At 39.2% G+C, this 22,510-nt stretch overlaps 2 protein-coding genes across 3 annotated transcripts in view; both read left to right on the top strand.

The window, feature by feature from the left end:
- The window catches only part of GUCY1A1 (guanylate cyclase 1 soluble subunit alpha 1), a 35,458-nt gene extending 29,068 nt beyond the window's left edge, over positions 1-6,390 (top strand). Inside the window, exons 6-9 of the mRNA XM_068187217.1 lie at positions 838-1,323; positions 1,857-2,000; positions 3,875-4,029; positions 5,194-6,390. Coding sequence (XP_068043318.1) covers positions 838-1,323; positions 1,857-2,000; positions 3,875-4,029; positions 5,194-5,395 — 987 coding nt within the window. The 3' untranslated portion in view covers positions 5,396-6,390. The remainder of the gene's footprint in view (positions 1-837; positions 1,324-1,856; positions 2,001-3,874; positions 4,030-5,193) is intronic.
- A 6,874-nt stretch (positions 6,391-13,264) lies between these two features.
- GUCY1B1 (guanylate cyclase 1 soluble subunit beta 1) overlaps positions 13,265-22,510 on the top strand; it is a 42,597-nt gene continuing 33,351 nt past the window's right edge. For both annotated transcript variants that reach the window (XM_068187219.1, XM_068187218.1), the window contains exons 1-2: positions 13,265-13,326; positions 13,601-13,674. Coding sequence is in view for 1 of the 2 variants with exons in the window: in XM_068187218.1 (XP_068043319.1) it covers positions 13,324-13,326; positions 13,601-13,674 (77 nt within the window). In the remaining variant the exon portion in view is untranslated. The remainder of the gene's footprint in view (positions 13,327-13,600; positions 13,675-22,510) is intronic.

Genomic DNA, 22,510 nt, shown 5'->3' with positions numbered 1-22,510 from the left:
TGAATTACCAGCTCAGACTCAACATTCCAAAAACTTAAATGAAGAATGGTTAAAGAGTTTTACCCACTTACTAACGTAGCTACTATTAAAAGCTGTACCTACTTCATCTCAGATCCATTTCTGCACTAGAATGGTTACAAGGGGTAGTAGAGTTGGCTTTGATTTTGCATGTACTTGCATATACAAATGTCAATTAGTAAGGAACAGGTTTTATTTAAAAAGTGGTCTTTCAGAGCCGTGTTAAGCTAAGCTCTGCAGCACCTTTCACATTACACAACTGACTACAAAAGGGATATAAAAACACTTCACACAAAATATTTTTCTGATTTAGACTATTAAAATTGGATATTCCTGCCATTTCTGCCTTTAATTTTAAATTGCAGTGAGTACTGAACATCCTATGATAAAACTGAAGCAGATTTTCTCACTTTATCTTATGGAGAAAGTGATGCATAAACTAGTTATTAGCAGAAATTCAGAGGCCACTGTAGTAACACATTTTATCACTGAAACACATTTTATTGCTGAAAATACACAAAATTATTCTTTTTTGTTTTCTTTTCTCCCGAAGATAAACTGACACTCAGACATAATTAGGTGTTTATCCTTAAGTTGGGGTCCTCTTGTACTAGAGGACTGAATAAAAATGAACTTACTTGATGGCTCTGTGATTCAGCACCCCATGTTTTCTCTAAGCAACCAAATGAAAATGTAAGGACTATGGACCAGTCTTGATTTTCTTACATTTTAGCAAAATGTATTTTCTCTAAAACTTCTTGCTTCTAGACTATTGCCATGCATGTTTTGCATGAATTCTTGTTTCTTTAACTGTTTCAGGTAATGGATCTTAAAGGCCAAATGATCTATATTTTTGAATCCAGTGCCATTCTATTCTTGGGATCTCCCTGTGTTGACAGACTAGAAGATTTTACAGGACGTGGATTGTACCTCTCTGATATTCCCATTCACAATGCTTTAAGAGATGTTGTTCTGATAGGAGAGCAGGCCAGAGCCCAGGATGGACTGAAGAAGAGGTTAGGAAAGCTAAAAGCAACCCTTGAGCAGGCCCATCAAGCACTTGAAGAAGAGAAGAAGAAGACTGTAGATCTTCTGTTTTCAATTTTTCCTGGAGAGGTTGCTCAGCAGCTGTGGCAGGGACAAGTTGTACAAGCCAAGAAATTTAATAATGTCACAATGCTTTTTTCTGACATTGTTGGATTCACTGCCATCTGTTCACAATGCTCACCTATGCAGGTTATCACCATGCTTAATGAGCTTTATACTCGCTTTGATTACCAATGTGGAGAGCTAGATGTCTACAAGGTACACAGTTCATTGCTTTTCTTTGGGATTCTGGGGCAGGAAAGGAAATTAAGACTAAATGGGACAGATGATTATAGAGGTCCAAAAATTATTTTGCCATAAACCTATTTCAAATGAAAGACAAAATAAATCACAAAACAAACAAACAAAAAAAGTCAAAACGAACAGTTGTTCATTCAGCCAAGAAGAAACCCATCTAAACTTAAGAGTTAATTTCAAAAACTAATTTCAATGACAGTGCTGCGACTCTGGAGTAAACAGGTGTTTAATGTAGCTGGGGGTGCCTGATAGTAAATGAAAAAGGAAAAGTATTTTAGAATTATATCCAGCAATAAATAAAAGTTGTGCAACTTTTTTTTTTTTTTTTTTTTTTTTGCATGATACTGCAGGATTTGTCCAGTACTTAAATAATTTTGCAGGAAAACTAATGCTTGGTCATGAATTGTATGTAGCTACAATTCTTACTGAAGTTAGGCTGTTCTTTTATATTTATCAAACAGTCTAAGAGTAAGGAACAAATATGCCTGTTTTAGGTTGAGACTATTGGAGATGCCTACTGTGTTGCTGGAGGCTTACACAAAGAAAGTGAAACACACGCTGTTCAAATAGCACTGATGGCCCTGAAGATGATGGAACTGTCAGACGAGGTGGTGTCTCCCCATGGAGAGCCTATCAAGGTCATATATTTTAATGTATTTTATTTGGTTAAACTGGGTTTTTTTTGTTTAGTCGCTTTCTGGGATTTTGTCTCAAGGAAATTTCACATCATTGCATTAACTTAGAGAATTTGGGGAATCAAGTGACCGTGGCTGGAGAAGATAACCTTTTTAGATCTGTGGATGAGAGTTTTGTGGAGTGGTAAAGGTGAAAAAGAGATCTGAAAATCAACCCAAAAGACAAATGCAGTAAAGTCAGTAGGTGCAATCTGACATGCTGCAGTTCTTGTCTCAGTCGCAATAAAACTGTCAGTGGCATGGTATAGTCTCTTTTCTAAGGAAATGACTAATCCTCTTTCCAAATTAGACTTCCAAGTCTTTTGACGCAGAAGCTATGAATATGAATGCCCAAAGACATTCTGATTGTAGTAATCCACACATCTTTAGAGGATTCCATTGCTGTTCTTGTTTCACAGTCAGATACCATAAGATAATGGTGTTAATGCTGTCAAAGCAACTGTTAAGTTTAGTGTTAATTATATTAATGGCTTCTTTCAGTGAGAACTTACACATGTACTGAAATTTTCATATAGGATTATCTCTTACTGAGAACGAAAAAGAAAGTACTGTGTGCATGAAAAATTATGTGGACCTTCAACGTAGTTCAAATGGCTTGGAATGGCATCCTATTATTTTAATAGAGGTGTTTCAGTTCATTATGGCTTTCATTTGCTAATTTTTAACATTTACCTGTTCATTTGTTCCTCCAGGAAGCTTAATTTTTTTTTTGTTGTTGTTGTTGTTTTTTTTTTTTTTTAATTTTAGATTAAGGAATACCTTTGTATTCCAAGACAAAGAAAATGGTTATTAAGAGGATTATATGCTTCACATTTATCACAGAGAACAGTAGTATTCTATTATAAATAAATAATACAGTATGTATTGTATTGTAAATAAATGTTGTTCTTTTTGTATTTCACAGTATCAAATTAAGTTACACTTTAAAAACCCGGAAACATCCTGGCAATATTATAACAAGTGTATAATTTACATGCCAATGCTACTACTACATTTTAAAAATTATTTTAAAATAAAGATTAAAAAGTTATATTGTGTTAGTACCTAACAGAACCTTCTTAGAAGGAAACTATCTATTTTTAATGAAAGCAGGCATCTTTTAATTAAATGCTTCATTAAAACATTGGCTATTGTGCAAAGCAATAAATTTGTCACACAATCTGCTGTCATTTTACATATCAATTGCAAAGAAAAAAAAAGGTGTAACTGCAAATGGCATACTTTGAATCAGACTTGCATTTTGATGAATGCATTTCAGCCATCTTTACAATGTGGGTGGATTTTGGTTTTGTTGCAGGTTTTTCTGCTTTTACACTCAAAGTTAGAAATTGCAGCTTCTTCATAATGGTATGATACTCTCTTGATATGTAAAGAGTAGTATGCAGAGTAGACATGCAAGCTTTCTGACATTATTTAGGCAGAATGCTATTCTGAAGAAAACACCTCTACACATTTATAATGCACATGAGAGAAAGAACATAGCTCAAAAAGAACCCCACCCAAAAGAACCATAGAAAGCAGTAGCAGCTAAGTAAGAGTCAAAAATCTGAGTATGAGCTAAGTTCACAGCAATTCACAGACATTTTGATATGGTAGGATTATTGACTAAAAATGCAGTGCAAGATAAACTTCATCTAGTTCCCTCTCCATGAGCAGCAATGACCAGCGTACAGATATTTTAAGGAAACTGTGCTAGCCCTGTTTATTTTAGTAGCTCTTTCTTTATTTCTTTTATTTTAAATGAAGAATAATTTATAAACTTGACTTTACCAATTCTGTTTTACCTAATAATTCTGTTTTCTTTCTTTTGTTTAAAGATGCGTATTGGCCTTCATTCTGGATCCGTCTTTGCTGGAGTTGTTGGGGTTAAAATGCCTCGTTATTGCCTTTTTGGAAATAATGTGACCCTTGCCAATAAGTTTGAATCTTGCAGTATACCTAGAAAAATAAATGTTAGCCCAACGACTTACAGGTACAGTGGAGTATGTAAAATGTCCACCTGGAGTAGTTACTGTAGTAGTCTTTTATAGTCCTGTTGATTTTTTGGCTGGGTAAAATAAGCAAAATTATAAATTATTTTTACTTTTTAAGGAAGCTCTGCTACCCTCACAGTAGCCTGGACTGTAGTCTGTTGTTCCTACTCAGCTTGTACCCACTGCCACATGTCTGATGCCTTGTGGCAAGGTTCTGCATCCAGCATCAGACAGAGAATTTGGCACAGGATCCTTCCTAACATCCCCTGCAGCATGTGTTATGTGACATAGACGGTGCCAAGCTTTAGATGATCTTGGATAGGTGATTTAGAAAAAGTAGCACAGGTATTAGAGCACAGAGAAAGTAACCCTTTTGATCATGCACTCTGAAAACACAGAGCATTAGCATCACCAGTGCTTATGTATGTCAACATAAGAAGTGCTGGCCAACAGTGATTGTTTTTCCATTCCACTCATATGGAAAATCATTTTGAATCATACCCCTAGAAAACAGGCAATTTGATTAATGGGTAAACTATTGTTGTTGTGGAGTTTCTTTTTTTTTTCTGAGTGTATGAGGTATTAACTTCCTTTTTTTTTGTGGTTTTTTTTTTTTTTTTAATTTTGATTCATTCACCAATTCTAAAGACACATGGATAACATTTTGGTACCGTGCACAACTCTTGCATATTGCAGTAATTGTTTGAAAGCTTTGGTATGAGTTACCAACATTTATCCCTACAGATTAGCAGTTTCTGTTTCAACCTTTGAAAAAGCAAATAATGTTAGAATTGATAAGAGGGTCTAAATAATTTAATTACTAAGGTTCACAGTATTCCCTTATTTCAAATACTATGATGCATTTGATGTATGGATGGATGTGAGCTAGCTTTCAGCATTAAATAATTTTTGAAAATATTTACAACAAACATAGCACCTACATGCAAAACACTGACAAGACAAATAAAGAAGAGATGCTGTTATTTCCATTGATGTGCAAGTTAATAGGTTATCAAGGTTACCACGTAAACATTATTTTTTATATTTCCAGTAAATAACTATAAAAATTAAATTGGATTCTCCCTGCCATACATGAAGAATTATTGAATATCTGCACTTCTTAGAGACTGCTTTTTAATTGAGATGATTCATTTTTTTTTCAGGTTGTTAAAGGAATACCCAGGTTTTGTGTTCACACCGCGCTCAAGGGAGGAGCTTCCACCAAATTTTCCAAGTGATATTCCTGGAATTTGCTATTTTCTGGATGCTTATATTCAAGGAACAAACTCAGAGACTTGGTTTCAAAAGAGAGATTTGGGAGATGGCAATGCCAATTTTTTCGGTGAGGAAACAGGAATAGACTAAATTGTACATTCACAAATGTATAGAATAAATTTATAAATATTTGGGGTTTTTTTTCTTTTGGTATAAATTGAAAATTTTTAAAACTGTATGAAACATGAAAGCACTTTAGATTGTTAACACCTGAAAGCCAGTATTAAAATTTCAGGAAGTATGTCACTGACTACTTTTTATTTCTCCTTTGCATAAGGAACATAATTGCTAAAGTAATGTTGCAACGTCACTGTTGGAAATGCTACTATAAACTGTATTTTCTCTGTGGTAATTTGTAAGTGCTACAGTTCTCTCTATACTGAGAATTCTAGATGTATTGTATATGCAGTTTGTCAGGAAATGTAATGTGCAAGTGATGCAGCCACAGGCAGTGTTGTGAGCTGGTGCTTATCAATGACTATGAAAATGTATTTTCTTAGAAGTTCCATAAGAAAATGTCCATTAAAATATTGTCATTGCCATCACATAGTCCTTGCAGTGCATCATTTGGGCCCCATCCTAGAAGGCTGCTGACCATCTTCTCACACTGACTGGTCAAAGTATGAGGGTGCTCAGCATTTTCTGGATCGGGCTGATAATTGTAGCTAATACACATGCATAACAGAGTTGCTGCTTACTGTTTCATAAACTTTATTTTGTGTATAAAATTAATATAGATTAAAACACTGTAAAATCACATACTAACATCTCTGTAATCATCAAACTATTTTAGTTCTTAGGGTTTTTAAAGTACTTAAAAATAATAATATCCACTTGTTATTATGTATTACAGCAATAAATGTTTTCTTTTTGTTGGCATTTAAATTTGAAATGTTTTAACAGAAGTGTAATAAAATATGCTTTGGAATGTTTGCTTAGAAATGGAATTCCAGTCAGACTGTATGGAATGGAAGCACACCAGCTTAAAGCTCTGATCCTTATTTGAGGATGCAATGTGGGTGTGAGGTGCTATGGAAATGCCCATCGCATGCTTGCTCTGAAGTTACCAGGGGAATTTTCAGGTGGACAGAGATGCTTTTAAACATCTGAACACATTTACAAAGATTAATACTACTACAGTCCAAGCTTTTCTGTTGTGGCTGATGGAATATGAGGGGAGAATTCTGAAGGCTTTGCCTGTGCAACTGGCAGAATAGTTAGTTAAGAGTTCTGAGTTTAGGATTTTGCCTCTTTAAGTAGCAGATCCATCTGCCCAGAAGTTCCTCTGTGCTGTACAGTTTGATCCCAACTGCAGGCTGGAGAACTGCACCTCTTATACACATACTACTACTCCCATTTGTATCAGGTACTGTTATTCTGACTTCTTCTGATCCTAGGGTTTGGCATATCAAGCCATAAAAGTCTCTTCAAACCACTTGCCACTAAATCAGATTTTGATCTCTTAATATTTACAGGGAGCATTTACATTAGACTAAGGTGCTATTGTGTTCATTTTCTGATCTTGACTGGTGCATTCTGAAGCTCAGTAAACCATTTTATCCTACTAGTTTTTAGTAAAAATTCATACATGTAGCATCAGAATCTTGAGAAAAGACCTTAGAAGAGACTAGAATTAAGAATGTTTTAAAGTCATATTTCAATTCAGATTTCCTGTAAGGAGCATTTGAACAAAATTTTAACCATTGAATCCTTCTTCAGGTCTACTATATCCATCCAAGATGCTTAGAAATGGTACTGTGGCACAAAAATGGAACCAGAAGCCTGTGTATTATAAATAAACACGTCTGTCTTGTACACACCAGATATATATATATAGATAGATATATATACACACATACATATATACAGGCATGTGTATTTGTAACTTTTGACCACAGTGTTTCAAAGAAACAAGAACTGTGCAAATCGTGGAGACTGATCTTTCCAATATATTGGTCATTCAGTTCTATTCTACTGAGAGAAATACCCAGAGGTTACTAGCAGTCCCATGTGGGTACCCCTGGATATAGAAGATGGGGGAGTATTTGACTCCTGACAGTTCAGTAGGCTTATGTTATTAAACCAGAAATCACTGAGGTCAGTATGAATCTATTCATCTCTGTTAAGAAATAAATAGACTTTTAAATAAAAAGGATTTATTTCTCAGATCTACCAAATGGGAAGTACGTTTAGGAGGGAATTTCCTTTTGTCCCTAGAAGACAACTATTGCTGACTGGATGAGGGCCATGCTCAAAGCCAAATTCCATAAAAATCTGTCGTTAGATAGGATGTTCATCATGGAAGTTCTTGATAACCTTCCTTAGGTTGACAGCCTTCCGGGAAGAATTCTGATAAGGTGCTTTAGTGTACACAGAAAGCAACATGCTTGAGTCTCAGTGAAGTAAATAGGATTTAGGCACATATTTAAGACAAAGATTCATGAAAGTGCTTTAAAATGTACTTGTGTTCAGACCTGTTCTACAATAAACCCCCCATAAGTCCATTTAGCTTTAAACATAATTTAAAGAATTTAGGTCTCACTGAAGCTGTTCCTCTGTTTAAATTGTTTTGCTGAATAAATATGTATTTAATGAGGGACAAATATTTTAAATTATCTTTTCACTTAGATCTAAAATATTCCTTTCACCTTTTAACTTATCATTTCATTTAAATTGAAAAAAAGGAATCAGAAATCTAATAAGCAAATTGTTGAGATAAACAGAAGGAAGGCAATTTAACTGATGCAATATTGGGACATTGTGGAAGAAAATAATATAATTGGGTTTAAGTTGATCTCTTCTGTAGTATAGTGTATGATATTGTGAAAATTTTCAGAGACTATGCAATGCTATTTATATGAATATAAAAATACCTTAGTATTATGTCCAGAAACAGTTTTGTTATGTGTGAAATTTATTTTATTAGTTCATGAAGATTCTGTGTGTGGCTGATTCCTTTTCACACTTACATTATGTGATGGAAGATAGATTCTTATCCCTGCAGTTTCTTTGCCAAAGAAGTGTAAATGGCCCTTAAAATAAAAAGTGGGTCCTTTGAATCTTAACACTGACATAGCTAAAGTGAAAGCTGTACCAAAAGAATTCAATTAATTTCATTTCATTCAGGCATGACCTGATAAGATTTCAGGAGGATGTCAGAAAAAATTTGCATTGTTGATGTCAGAGGAAGTGCAATTAGTGTGGAGCTGATGCTTTCTTTCTCTCTGAACTACTGTGAAAAGCAGAGCAAAGGGAGTCACGGAAACTGACAGAACAGTGAAGCAAATAGATAATTGAGCCCCTGGGACAAATCTACTTCTTCCTGGGAAAACTTGTGAAGGCAGAATTCAGACCTCCCCCAAACCCAGTTTATTTATTCCATCATTTTCTTTTTCAATCTTTCCAGAAACAGCTGCAATTAATAGTACACGGGGCAAAATCATGGCCATTTAGTATTTCCAGCTAAAGGCCATGAGAATTAAGGGAATTGCTGTTGAATCTTGGCAAGGGGACCCTTTTTCAAACCCCACCCATCCTACAACCTAGGAGGCCACTCCACTTGCTAACATTTTTTTTAATGCCTGCCCATTGTTCTGCAAAAGTGGTGGGAGATTTGCTTCCTGCAACAGCAATGACTTATGTGGCTGTTTGCCATAGAGTGTACAAGGTACTGAGTTGTTTTCAAAGCTCTGCTCCATTTTATCTTAAGTCAGCATGGCAGAAACCAAATTTAACTTTTGGAAATGAGAGCTAAGACTTGCTTTTCTGCCTCTGAAGTCTGCAAGGTGTGCGCTATAACAGTCTTTTGAGACTACTAAAATCATCTCTGATTGTGTGGCTGCTTACAACTGCATAGGAAGAAAAGAATCAGATATATATATTGTTTGGTTTTAGTTTAAAATTTTCCAATCCCATCTGCATATGTTCACTGGCATTTTCCAATCCCATCTGCATATGTTCACTGGCAGTCCTTTTCTGCAGAGCATGGAGGGAGAGTAAAAGCCACTGTCTTAAGTTACTGAGCATTGCTCTGATACTGAAACACAAATAAAAGAAGAAAGATAATCAATGACTCTGGAACCTTTGCTACATCCAGATGCAACAGTTTAAAGATACATACTCTCCAGAGGACAAGCATTAGGATCTGAATGTTAAATATGCAGTTAGGGTGGAACATAATCTGGAAAGCCAGTCAAAGAAATAATAAACTGTAAAAGAATCTGAAATGAAGTAAACAACCTTATAAAGTTGTGTGTCTCATCTGCTTCGGCATACTTTTGATGCTGAAAGCAAAGTCAAACCAGTGGTTTCCTAATATAAATGTAAATTAGCACATTGCTTTGCAGCCTCGTTATAGGATGGCCTTTGAAGATCTGGGCTAAAATTGCTTCTATTTTTTGAGCAGTACAAAATTACAATTTTTTGTGCCACTATAGCAAATGCATATCCTGCACACACAGCAGCACATAGTGGGAAATAACCGAAAGAATACATGCAGTAGCATCCCAAGGATGTGAAAAGGGCTGGATTCAGACATAGAAACATTTCCACTCTTCTGATTTTTCAGCCCAAGCAAAACCTGCCAAAGAAGCATCAAGGACAAAGGCATTCCCAGGGGCTTTGGACTACAAGCACGTGAAAACAAACAAAAGACTTTTTCCACTGACTGCAGATGATGTTGGGGAAAATTTGAACATATGATTAGTTCGCTCTGCATGGCTAAGATTACATTCCTCTAACAGAAGGATGCAATGGAGCTCTGTTTCTCAAATGTACATGTTACTGCATTACAGAACAGCTTGTCAATACTAGGACTGAAAAATTAATGTAATGGTATAGGGGAACACTGTATAGTGGTAGAGTAGAAATAGTGAATCTTGCTGAAGTGAACTTAAGAGGGTATTTCTGCACCTAAGAAGTATTGTTATGACAATTCCAAATGTCAGGTCTCAGACCATAACTAGAAATACCTATAGTTCAGTCCATGTCAGTAGAGTAACTCCATCTTCAGTAAGTGGAATCCAGCAGTACCATATTAGGCAGTCTTTTTATTCAGGACTTCAGTAACAAAATAAACTGTAAAAGCGAAGTCCAAAGTAAAAATGCAACTTATTAAAATACTTCCTTTGTTTTATTGTGCTTGTGCATTAACATAAACCATATTGAGCTGAATGTTACTGTCTCAGCAACTGCCCTTTCACACAGCATAAAAGGATCCTATGCTACTTTTTGCTTTCATGAATCTCACCAAGAATTGCCAGATGAAGTCAGCATCTCAAATCAGGAAGAAACATGTTAAAATAAAAATGTATAACATGTAGCTAGTGCATGAGGGTCCCCAAATGGGAATATGATTGTGTGCTATAGCAGAATAAGCTGAAGACTTTATGGAAGTGCACCAGATACAGTCCAAATATTTGTGTGATGTACATAATGCATATGGCATAACAGTCCTGACACTGACATGGTTGGGCCTTGGAAACACAGCTCAGAACTAACAGCTTAGTTTGATATTTATCTTATTGACTTCGAGCCTCTTCTTCAGCTGAAAGCAAATCTTGCCTTAGACTTCCAGACAGTCTTGACTGAGCAGGTGTCTGGAATGGAGCCTTGTCCTTCTCAGAAAATCACTTGGCTGAATTCTTTAATTCAGCATCTTCCAAACTTTCAAAAGGAGACCCCTGTTTTAGAAAACGAAATCAATCACTGCCTGTTTTTACTCTGACCATGCTGTTTTCACTTCACATTTCACAAATCTCACCTTGACTAGAACTTCCATTTGTATTATAACGGGTTAATCACAAGAACAGCCTGTAAATGCAACCTACCAAGCCTGAACCAAATCAGAAGGCAATTTTATACTTATCTAATGCAATTTTGACTCTTGTAGATCTCAGCACTTTCAAAAAAGTGTCACTCGGGTACACAAAATCACCAGATAATCTACCCTCTGAAAACCATAACCAAAAATAATTTCATGTAATCTCTCTAATACTTCATGAGCATGAGGGCCTACCCCATACACAAAGTGGAGTCTCTTGAAACTTGTGAAGAATGAGAATATTTTTTTACACCTATTCTCCATACAGTCAACTTGTTTCCTGCCTGGGACATGCTGCTAGGAATTCCTTGACATTTGTATCCTCAAAACTGTTTTAAAAGTGCTTGAAGGAGAAGGCTAACCACACTGGAGGGCAAAAGTTCCAGCTGTTGTCTTTTCATTACCAGCAGTAGGCACACAAAGATGTATGTAACTACAACATTTGTATGGTAGGATTTCCCATTTTCCCAAAGTTTACTTCCTACCAAAAAGCAAAAAGTAGATAGTGACCTGACGTGTTCAAATTTTAGTTAATTGGTGACAACCCCTCTTTAGCTACAGCAAAGCACAGCTTTCGGTCTGGTTCCAACAGTATGATTTATTACATTATCTCTGTTGCTAGTTTCCTGGAAATTGAAGAGATTTTTAGAGATTTGAATCTCTTCAGTTTTTGTTTTGTCTTCTACACAGAGATATTCAATCAGTAGTTTGGAATAGTTCGGTTAATTTATCTAAATATTTTCCTTCTCCCTTCAAAATTAGCTTATTACTTGTATAATTTTAACTGGTTATACTGAAGCTTTTGTTCTTGGTCATTCTTTTAAAAAAAACTAAAATTGGTTTTCCTAGTACATTTGGACTGTGTTAAACAAAAATGATTACTATGCCTACATGTCCTAAAAGTAGAGTTTGCTTCTGCTGTTCTTGGAATGTCTACTGAGATGATTTTACCAAATTTCTAATGCCCATCCGTTCGTGTCCGCACTTACTAGAATTTTTAAAAGCTCTTAACACAGATTCAAAAGTTTACCAGGCAGTGGTTGAAATTTCAAAAGATTTTACATGCTACCATTTAAAAACTTATTTACATGGAATTTCCAACATCAATGCTTCATATTTTTTTCAAGAACTGTGTGAACAGTTCCAACGTTAAACTTATTTTGCACTATTTTACTAAGGCCCGAACTTCTGTAATTTTGCCTACATTTAGATTCCATCTGGTCTGACTAGTGTTTATGGCTTAATGTAGCAAGTTTTCTGGCCAAGAGCTACTACACTGGTAGTCCTTTAGGTACTCATCCCCTTGTCGTCCTAGATAAACTAATTATATTTTAATATGTTTTGATTCTTCTTAAACAAGTTTAAAAGAGTTAGTGGTCTCCTTAGATTTTTTATTTCATACACTGGGGCCAGGTCTTTTGATCATACAAAGTGCTTTAAACTATACAGTGCTGTATTGTCTTTTTTTATTCCTTTTATATGGTAACATATGATAGAGTGTGCTATTTCCAAACTGGCCTTGGCATATTGTCTCTGCTCCAAACCTCCTGTTGTAAGGGTCGTACCTTACTTAGAGAACCCTCGAAGAACCCAAGTTCCGTAGGTTAATGATACAACGCTGTATTTATTCACACCGACACCTGGAAGGACTCAAAAACACACAAAAACCCATTACTGAAAGCATTATTATGCTTTTAACGTCACTGGCCTTTGAGATATGAATGCACGGGAGCTGAAATGTCTGGGATAACTTTGTCGCTTAGATTCTTCCCTTTTTTGGGGACATTTTTCTAAAAACTGAGTGGTTGCATCCGTACAAGAAACAACTGAAGCATTCTTGCGAAGGCAACCGCTGCACAGGGAAACGCCCTACAGGTTCCCACCCAAGCACTACGAGCAAGATAGGTACGAGCAGGAGCGCTCCGCACCCTGGATCAACGCCGGCACCGGGCCGGGCACGGGCAGCGGCCGCCCCTCAGCGCCGGCCGCGGCCCCCGCGCGGCCCTCGGCTCCCGCAGCCCCGCCTCCGCCTCTGATTGGGCGAGAGCGCGGCGGCCGCGCCCGCCATTGGCCCCTCGGGCAGCGGTCGCGCTCGCCATTGGCTGCCGGGGCGTGCCACTCGGGGCGGCGGCGGCCGGGGGAGGCGGTGAGGGAGCCGGGCCCATCCTCTGCTGGCGGCGGCGGCGGCGGCGGCACCATGGTGAGCTCCGCCGGGCCGCCCGCCCTGCCCGGGACCGGGGCGCGTCCGCGCTGCCCGGCACCGGGCCCGCGGTGGGAGGGAAGGGGCTGAATCCCCTTGGGAAGCGGGAAGCCGGGCCCCAGCCCTTTGTTTCGGGGGGAGATGGGTGATGTTCCGGTGGGGTCGCTTCCCGGCGGGGTGATGGGAAGGGTGGGGTGGGATGCTGCGCGGCGGGGGAAGGGGCTCCGCTGCCGCGCGGTGCCTGACCGTGCCACCGCCTCGTCCTGCCCCGCAGTACGGCTTCGTCAATCACGCCCTGGAGCTGCTCGTCATCCGCAACTACGGCCCCGCCGTCTGGGAGGACATCAAGTAAGTGTCTGTGCGCATGTTTGTGCGCGTCCGTCCGTGTGTCTGTGTGTGCCTGTGTGTCTGTGTGTGCCTGTGTGTCTGTGTACGCGCCTGTCCGTGTGTCTGTCTGTGTGTGCCTGTGTGCCTGTGTGTCTGTGTGTCTGTGTGTCTGTGTGTCTGTGTGTGTCTGTGTGCGCGCCTGTCCGTGTGTCTGTCTGTGTGCCTGTGTGTCTGTGTGTCTGTGTGTCTGTGTGTCTGTGTGTGTCTGTGTGCGCGCCTGTCCGTGTGTCTGTGTGTGCCTGTGTGTCTGTGTGCGCGCCTGTCCGTGTGTCTGTGTGTGCCTGTGTGTCTGTGTGTCTGTGTGTCTGTGTGTCTGTGTGTGTCTGTGTGCGCGCCTGTCCGTGTGTCTGTCTGTGTGTGCCTGTGTGTCTGTGTGTCTGTGTGTCTGTGTGTCTGTGTGTGTCTGTGTGCGCGCCTGTCCGTGTGTCTGTGTGTGCCTGTGTGTCTGTGTGCGCGCCTGTCCGTGTGTCTGTGTGTGCCTGTGTGTCTGTGTGTCTGTGTGTCTGTGTGTCTGTGTGTGTCTGTGTGCGCGCCTGTCCGTGTGTCTGTGTGTGCCTGTGTGTCTGTGTGCGCGCCTGTCCGTGTGTCTGTGTGTGCCTGTGTGTCTGTGTGTGCCTGTGTGTCTGTGTGTCTGTGTGTGCCTGTGTGTCTGTGTGTGTCTATGTGCGCGCCTGTCCGTGTGTCTGTCTGTGTGTGCCTGTGTGTCTGTGTGTCTGTGTGTGCCTGTGTGTCTGTGTGCGCGCCTGTCCGTGTGTCTGTGTGTGCCTGTGTGTCTGTGTGCGCGCCTGTCCGTGTGTCTGTCTGTGTGTGCCTGTGTGTCTGTGTGCGCGCCTGTCCGTGTGTCTGCCTGTGTGTGCCTGTGTGTCTGTGTGCGCGCCTGTCCGTGTGTCTGTCTGTGTGTGCCTGTGTGTCTGTGTGCGCGCCTGTCCGTGTGTCTGTCTGTGTGTGCCTGTGTGTCTGTGTGCGCGCCTGTCCGTGTGTCTGTCTGTGTGTGCCTGTGTGTCTGTGTGCGCGCCTGTCCGTCTGTCTGTGTGTGCCTGTGTGTCTGTGTGCGCGCCTGTCCGTCTGTCTGTGTGTGTGTGCCTGTGTGTCTGTGTGCGCGCCTGTCCGTGTGTCTGTCTGTGTGTGCCTGTGTGTCTGTGTGCGCGCCTGTCCGCGGCGGCGCGCAGGGCCGGGAGCTGGGGCCGGCCGGGTACCGGGGGTACCCGCGCCCCGTTTGCCGGTGCCGGGCGGGTCTGCGGGCCGGCAGGGGCTGGCAGCGGCACCGGCAGCGGTATCCGCAGCTCTGCGGCCCGGCAGAGGCACCCAGGACGCGGCTCCCAGCCGTGACAAGAGCAGCGCGGCTCCTGCCGCACCTCGTCCCGCTCGCGGCCTCCCGTAACGCCTCCAAGACGCGCCTTGTTCCATCTCTCCCGGTGTCCAGGAGCCGCAGCGGGGATGGCATTGATCCCCGCGCTTCCCTCCGTTATATGGAGTATGTGGCAGAAGTACTGTCCTTACATCAGGCCACCAGGTGAACCGTGCAACAGTTGCATCTCTGGGCATCCCTGAAGGAACTAAGATACACTGTTTGTTTAATAAACACTATCTAAAAATAGTGTCAGATTTTGGTATTGTCCTCAGCTTGAAATCAGAACAGTCACTGATTATTAAAGAGAAATATACATAAGGATATAAGTAGAAGAATGGTTTTAGGCTTCATTTCTTGTGCCCAGCCCTTGCTTTTCTGGTGGTATAACATTTTGCTAAGGAGCTGACTGCCTTCACTTTAAACCTTTGATCAGTTGTGAGATTGCACTAAAAGTTTTAAATGAGTGTGCAAACATAATTCTGTTTACCGTAAAAATAGTAGTATGAACCACTGGGCAAAATTAGAACAAAAATTTTTAAAAGGACATAAAAGCTTACAGAGTTGTAGGCTTACTTCATCAGGCTTTAGGCAACATGTGGTCAGAATATATGATCTCTTGATAAGGCAGAAGTCGATTATCCAACTTGGAGAAAGTGATCCTCTTTCAACTGGATGCCTTCTGTATCCCTCTGTTGTATTTATTTTAATATGTTAGTGTTGATGTTGATTTTATAATATATTGCTGTTGTCTTAATACAATTCAAAAGGCCAGTTTTGATTGTGAGATTTTTGTTACCAATACATATTCATAAAACCCTTTGTTAAGAATATGGTAACCTTGCATAGTACCAAGAAATCAGAGAATCACAGAAATGTTCTCTAGCAGGGGCCTCTGGAGGTCATCTAGTCCAGTTTCAGTTCCAACCTGAATGGCTACTGGCACTAGATCAGGGCTCAGCCAGGACTTTTGTCTAGCCAAGTCTTTAAAATGACCAAAGGTGAGTCAGTTGTGGTTCAGTAGGCATTCATTGTTCTATTGATCCCTGACAAGTGCTCTGTAAATTACTGTTTGCAAATACAGTTCTGTGCATAGCACAGATGAACTTCTAGTGTACACCACAGAGTTTTGTGCTATAAGTGTGGCATTTATTTTCCTTACATACTAAACATTTCTAAACACAGTGATCTATTTTGAATTCGTGTTTTGATTTTTTTAGTGACATATGTTTCTTAAGAGGTGATAAAATACTGACACATGCATAATTTTCCATGAAAATTAAAATAAATAAATAAAAATATGTATAAAATATGATATTCACTCTTTCTTGCCATGGCATCTCTTACCAAGATGCCTTAAATATGTATTTGAATATATATTTGTATTTAAGATCAATCCATCAGAGAAGATACAGAGTTTCATCTTCAAGCGTAAGACTCTGCTGCAGACAGTCAGAACACAGCCATAATTCCTGATGCATCCTATCTCTTTAGATTTGGGAAACACCTGATAGAATACTGTAGATAACTAAAGTCCATGAGGAATATTACTCATATAACATTTTGGAGACATTTAATAGAAATATACAAATGACTTTTCTAAGGTCAGATGTAATAATTCAGGAAGCTGGTACATCCTGTTTCTGCTTTTCAAATGAGAAACATTTATGTTTCAAATCAGAAACATTTGTAGCAGCCCAGCAGGTAGGCTCTGCTGTTAGCTCGCAAGAAGATGGCTCTCTGGAAGGAAACCAGCACGACACCACGCAGCAGAAGATTGGAATGTGATTTCCAAGAAGGACCCAATGTATTTTTCAACAGCTGCCATAGCTCCTTATGTGAAATTGGTCACCATGGGGTCACCAGTTTCTCAGTTGTGTATCCTAGAGTTCAGAAACCAGTAAACCAACCCTTGCTGAAACACATTATAGTGGTGCTGATTTAGGGAATGGTAGTGTCAACTGGTAGCCAAGTGATGTTGAGGAAAAGCTTAGATGTTTTATCTTTTATAAGCAAATACAAACTTCTTGCAAAGGCTTTTTTTTGTTAGAACTGTTAATCATTTAGGAAACAGCAAGAAAGTACAGAACAGTGTTGTGGCGTGCTGAATTGAATCAGTTGAATCACAGATGACTGGAGAAATAATTATCAAAGTCAACAGTCCTTGGCTGTTTCAAAAAAACCCAAGAGGAACTTTTCACTGTTAGTGAGGTTGAATTTGCAATAGAACTTCATCATTTTAGTGAAGTAGAGAGGCCTCTGGGTAGTTCAGTATAAAATTTCTTATCTAAGCTTTCTTGATTTTGTTTTTTTTCAATGTTGAGCTGATCACCTACTGCTATTTTGTTCTCTCTGAAGTCACCACAGAAGATGTGAATCAGCATTGCAGAGTGGTGGGTTATGATTGCTTAGTGATTCTCAAATGCCAGCAGGTGAATTTGTACTTAATATTGACAGAATGGAAAAGGAAACATAGAACTAAATAAACTGAAGTAATGAAATATGGTCATTCTTCAAAAAAAGTGCAGTTAAAAAAGTTAAATGCTGAATTGAAAAGGTATTCTCCATCTGAAGCATGGAAACTCTTTTGTAGCTTGTTCAGTCAGAAGTGGCATTGAATGAAGTTCTTACATAGAGAATTTAGGTACACAAATAGTTGAATTTTCTGCTCTTGCAGGAGTGGTGTTTCTAGTGCCGTCACTTACTGTTTCCTAAGTTAGAATGATGTTCCAGTCTCCATGTCTGTCCTTTTGTTCATTTTTCAGCATTACTGTAAAACCATGATCTCTCAGAAAAAGATTCACACTGTTTTTTAATGGTCCAGAGTGGAATTCTTGGCCTCTGTGTTATTTTCACCCACTTAAAAAAAAAAAAAAAAAAAAAAAAGCATAACTGAACAACAGAGTCTTTTACACATCATATAATAAGGCACTAAGTTAATGGAAAAATTACAGTATATACTTCAATGTAGGGCTTGGCTTTCCTTAAGAACTAGAATTAAAATGCTTGACACACAAAGTGGTTCAAAATCTTCTGTTTCTGAACCAGCACTCTGATCCCAAATAGGTTGAATTTAAAATAAGACTAAGAAAGCTGGCATATAAGTAATGAAAGTTAATCTTGATTTATGGAGGCTTTATTCATTTTCTCAACAGCAAAGTCTCAAAAATGTACTTCTCCTTAGGGTTTTCTCTGACTGCCACTTGCAGAATTGATAATTTGAACTAGTGAACAGGGTTTTTGTGATGAAGTCCTGGTATCATTAGAGGGATTTAGCAAAGCTGGATGAGCAAGAGACAGTGAGAGGAAAGACCTTCTGTAGTTGCTGAATTCTGCAGTAGCAGATTTTTCTGGGTGGAAAGTGAAGATGATTGACTATAGTCTTTTCTTTTGCTTACTGGCAGTTGTAAGCTGCACATGAACTGCTCATTGTCATTCACTATTTCAGTCCTTGGAAAGGGAGACTTAGGACCTGCAGTGCAATGGAGGCAGACTCCTTTAAACAGGGCTTCACTAGCTCTACAAAGAGTTACTAGTAAATAAACAGTTAACCTAGAACTGTTAACCACACTTCTGCTGAAGTGTTCTGCTGAACACTTTTCATTTGTTCCTTCCATACTTAAGAGAAAACCTCTTCTGAATCCTTTATTTTGTACCTGTTACATCCAGAGGGCTGGTTTAGATTGTGTAGCCACAGTTGCAATGGCTGGTTCTTAGGGGTGGTTCTCAAGATTCCTTTGGCATTACATATCTTCAAGTCCTCTGCAGCCAACATAAACTCAAAGTTGTCAGCCTGGCCATTCCCACATACATGCAATTCTGTGCTCATGTCTGTTTAAGGCCAAATTTGTACTGCTGGGTGATATGGTAGCTTGTGCACATGATTGTAAGTAGTGCACGTGGAATTACTGTCCATGTACCTGTCCAAAACAATGCAGAGAGATTACTCATATTGTCAAAATAAACAAACATTTCCTTTGAAATTGGCTTAAGAAATTGTATTCCCTAGTATGTTTCTATGGTGGGCATATTTTTATGTGTGTGATAGTACATGTTTGAAAGAGGCCTCTATCATAAAATCTGAGCTCTCTCTTCTGCAACAGGTATCACTTATGGCTGAGCAGAACAGCCAATGTATGTGAAATTCTGATCACTCCATTGAGCAGTTCTAAGGGTTTAATTGTGTAACAAGTATTGACAGGGATGTCTTCTTGAAACAGCTCCAGGTCAATATGTGGGAGCTAGAGCAATGTTGTCAGCAGGGAATATGTGCAGAGTCTTTTTTCCTGTGTTTCCCAACAATGTTCCTCTGTGTTTGATTAAATGAATACAGGATTTTCCCACGGGCTCCTAAATCTGAATTGAGGCCAGGTTAGATGCTCAAACTGTGACACTTTGAAACATACTGCCAAGAAAATGAATGAGAACTCAGAAATCTAATAAATGCAGTAAAATGCTTCATCACAAGCCCATAGAGTTAATTAGTATTTTTCCCACACAGGTATATGAAATATCTGGATTTGGGAAATTAAGTGGCACAGCCAGTCAGCCACAGTCTTCATCTTCCTTCTGTTTTTATGGTAGAAGTCCCCACAAAAACATGTAGTGCTTTCTAGTGAAAAACTAGAGTGGAAGTTGAAGCTCATTGTTTGCTAAAAGCAGCTACATAGAGGTGTATTTTTATTTGATTCTGGACAAGTGTTCAAACTTGCACAGTAGAAAAATAAGTGTTTTTTGCCCCTTTGCTGTCTGTACCTTAGCATGGGGACTTATAAATCAAGTAATAGCCTTACATCCCTAGTGCTCAGTGCTTAATGTAGAATTAAGGCATCTTTTCCTGCCTTTGCCCTGTTTTGTCCTTTGGAAGGGTTAGGATGGCATGTGCTGTCCTCACTTTCAAATGCCAGGACTCCAGGTCTGGGGACCTTTCTGGCCAGCACAGACTTTACAGTGCACTATGGAAGAGCAAAAATCAATTGCTTGTCCTAGGAGGAAGGAAACTTTAATTCCCCAAGTTTCACAGATTATCAACTACCAAAGCTTCAGGCTCTTAAAAGCTTTTTTTTCTGTAAATCTCCTGTTATGGTTAAAATGCTGAAACTCTGGGGATTGAGTGATTGGCCTGGTGCAATGTGGAAAAGGAAAGTGGAGAGCTCTGCTCAGTTTCAAATTGGGTTCAGCTGAAGTGGTGGAAGACTGTATCATTTGGGGACGTGAAAGTAACTGCAGGGCCTGAAAATGAAAACTCAACTAAACAGACAGAAACTTCTACATCCTCTTGGTGAAGGTTAACATAGGTCAGTCTGGTGACTTGGTGTGGCTTTTGCAGTGAAATGTAGGTGATTTAACAGTACATATTGTTGGGTAAATTTTCAAAGGCATGCCTAGCAGTTAGGTTTATTAGTAGTGATGTAGATTGCTTGCTTAAGTCAGGAAAGGTACATGATTTTATTCATTTACCTATCTAAAAATGATACTCCACTGATTTCCCTAGTATTTATATAATTAGAAACTCGTTGACAGGATGTGCAATTCTGATTAATTATATTTGTAATATACTTAGAATTTGTTACTCTAAAATAGTAAATAATATACATAAATAATATAAAATAAATATTAAATGCCTTTAAGAAAACATTTTATAATTTTTTCACAGGAGATGGACTAGGATTGCATTGTTTCCTGGGAATTTCTCACAGCACAAATTGTCCATTTTTATGCTGCTTAAACAAAGCAAATAATAAAAAACTTCTTTAGCTGCAGAATGAAGGCCCTAGCTTGGCTTTCTGTGTCTGTATGCTGGATTCAGACAGCATCTCTCTTTGTCATAGATGTTTTTTTTCTTTTTATTAATATATCAAAACACAACTTATATTTGTTGACAAATACTGTAAGAATCAAGATTTTGGCCTACTGCTATTGCTTAGCACAGTGTTTAGATGTAGTAATCACTCCTACTATCATGTAGTTTGCCTTTTCAGAAACCTAGAAAAATACGCACTACAGCTCTAGTGAAAGACTCTTTTAAGTTGCAATAGTAAGTTCCTAAGATTAGTGGGAATTTAGGTACTTTGTAGGTCTGATGCTGGTAGGCTGTAAAGTCCATGAAAGTTGTGTTTTCAGCATAAAAAGTGCTTAGTATCTTAAAAAATCAGAACCACTCATTGCATACTGGGCACCCTAATTGAATGAAACCTTTTTGATTTGTGGTGTTCTTGCCTGTTTTAAATGGAAATGGTATAATTGGCCTCATGAGATTGTTGGAGTGCTAATTTATGCTTCTGCATGCAATTAGTGGAGATAATTCCACAGAAAGACTTATTAGAAAGGAATAATTCTCTCTTCCGAACTGGATTTGAAAACTGCTGTAAATCAAGCCTGAGGTTATATATTGAGGAATGGGATAAAATAAAACACGAAATAGTTGTACATTAGTGGAGTAGGATCTAGCCTCAGTACTGAGGGAGCTGGAAGCCTGGTGGAAAAGGAGTGGGTTTTGTGGGCTCATGGGTGTGGCTGGGATGTTGTGTCATACAGGCTCGGGAACAGATAGGGAAATGTTGCTTGGAGCAAACTGCTCTAATGTTGCTGAGTGGACCTGAGTCCATCTTTCCTGCTTTCACACTAAACTACAAAAAAAAAAAAAAATTCACCAGATGCTTATGGCTCTTTATGAGACATGTTTTATTTCTTTGTAATTGCTCTGGAAAGTGTTTTTCAAGTTTTCCGCTGACTGTAGTTTCTATATATAGGGGAGCCCTTTAGAAAGTATGTAAAACAGTGCCATAGTCTGTAACAGTCTGTCTGCAGTGATAAGAGCTTTACTTCTGGTAGGAGAGAAGTTGTATAATCATCAGCTTAGAATGTAAAGTTTTTGGAGAAAATCTATTTTGTATGTAGTACATATGCAAATAAATACTGATGTGCATGCCTATGTGTTGTGCACATTATGGCTACATAATCACCCTGTGGCCCGGGCAATAAAAATGCAAACTAAACAGGAAATAAGAAATGAGAATCAAATATCTGTACAAAATGTGAGGTGGGGCACTTGGGTTAATAATCATCTGTAATTGAAGCAAGTGAAAAGCCTTCCAATTATCTTTGGTATTTCTTGTCAAGGAGTTGATTTGCAGGAGAACCTTGGTGCCAACCTCCTTGTAAATTTCTAAGTGTAGGTTTTGGTGTGTCCCAGATTTCAATTTTATTTTATCCTATTAAAGCTTTTTTATTTATCCTATTGAAACCTTTGGGATTTCTCCCATCAAAATGCTGTTTTTCCTGTTCCTTTCTTCTGTGCTTCTTCCCCCAGGAGCTGTAGAATTCTGGGAGGTGAGCAGGTGAGTTATGGAGTTCACCACATAGACACTCACACCTGCCACATGCAGTGGTGGCAGTCAGTCCCTGTGAATCTTCTTTCCTTCTTTGTTGAACTGCTGGAGGTTTGCT

The sequence above is a fragment of the Anomalospiza imberbis genome, chromosome 4 (assembly GCF_031753505.1).
Source record: "Anomalospiza imberbis isolate Cuckoo-Finch-1a 21T00152 chromosome 4, ASM3175350v1, whole genome shotgun sequence".
Taxonomy (NCBI): domain Eukaryota; kingdom Metazoa; phylum Chordata; class Aves; order Passeriformes; family Viduidae; genus Anomalospiza; species Anomalospiza imberbis.
Note: the sequence above shows the minus strand (reverse complement) of the source record. Positions and strands in the feature narration are given on the sequence as shown.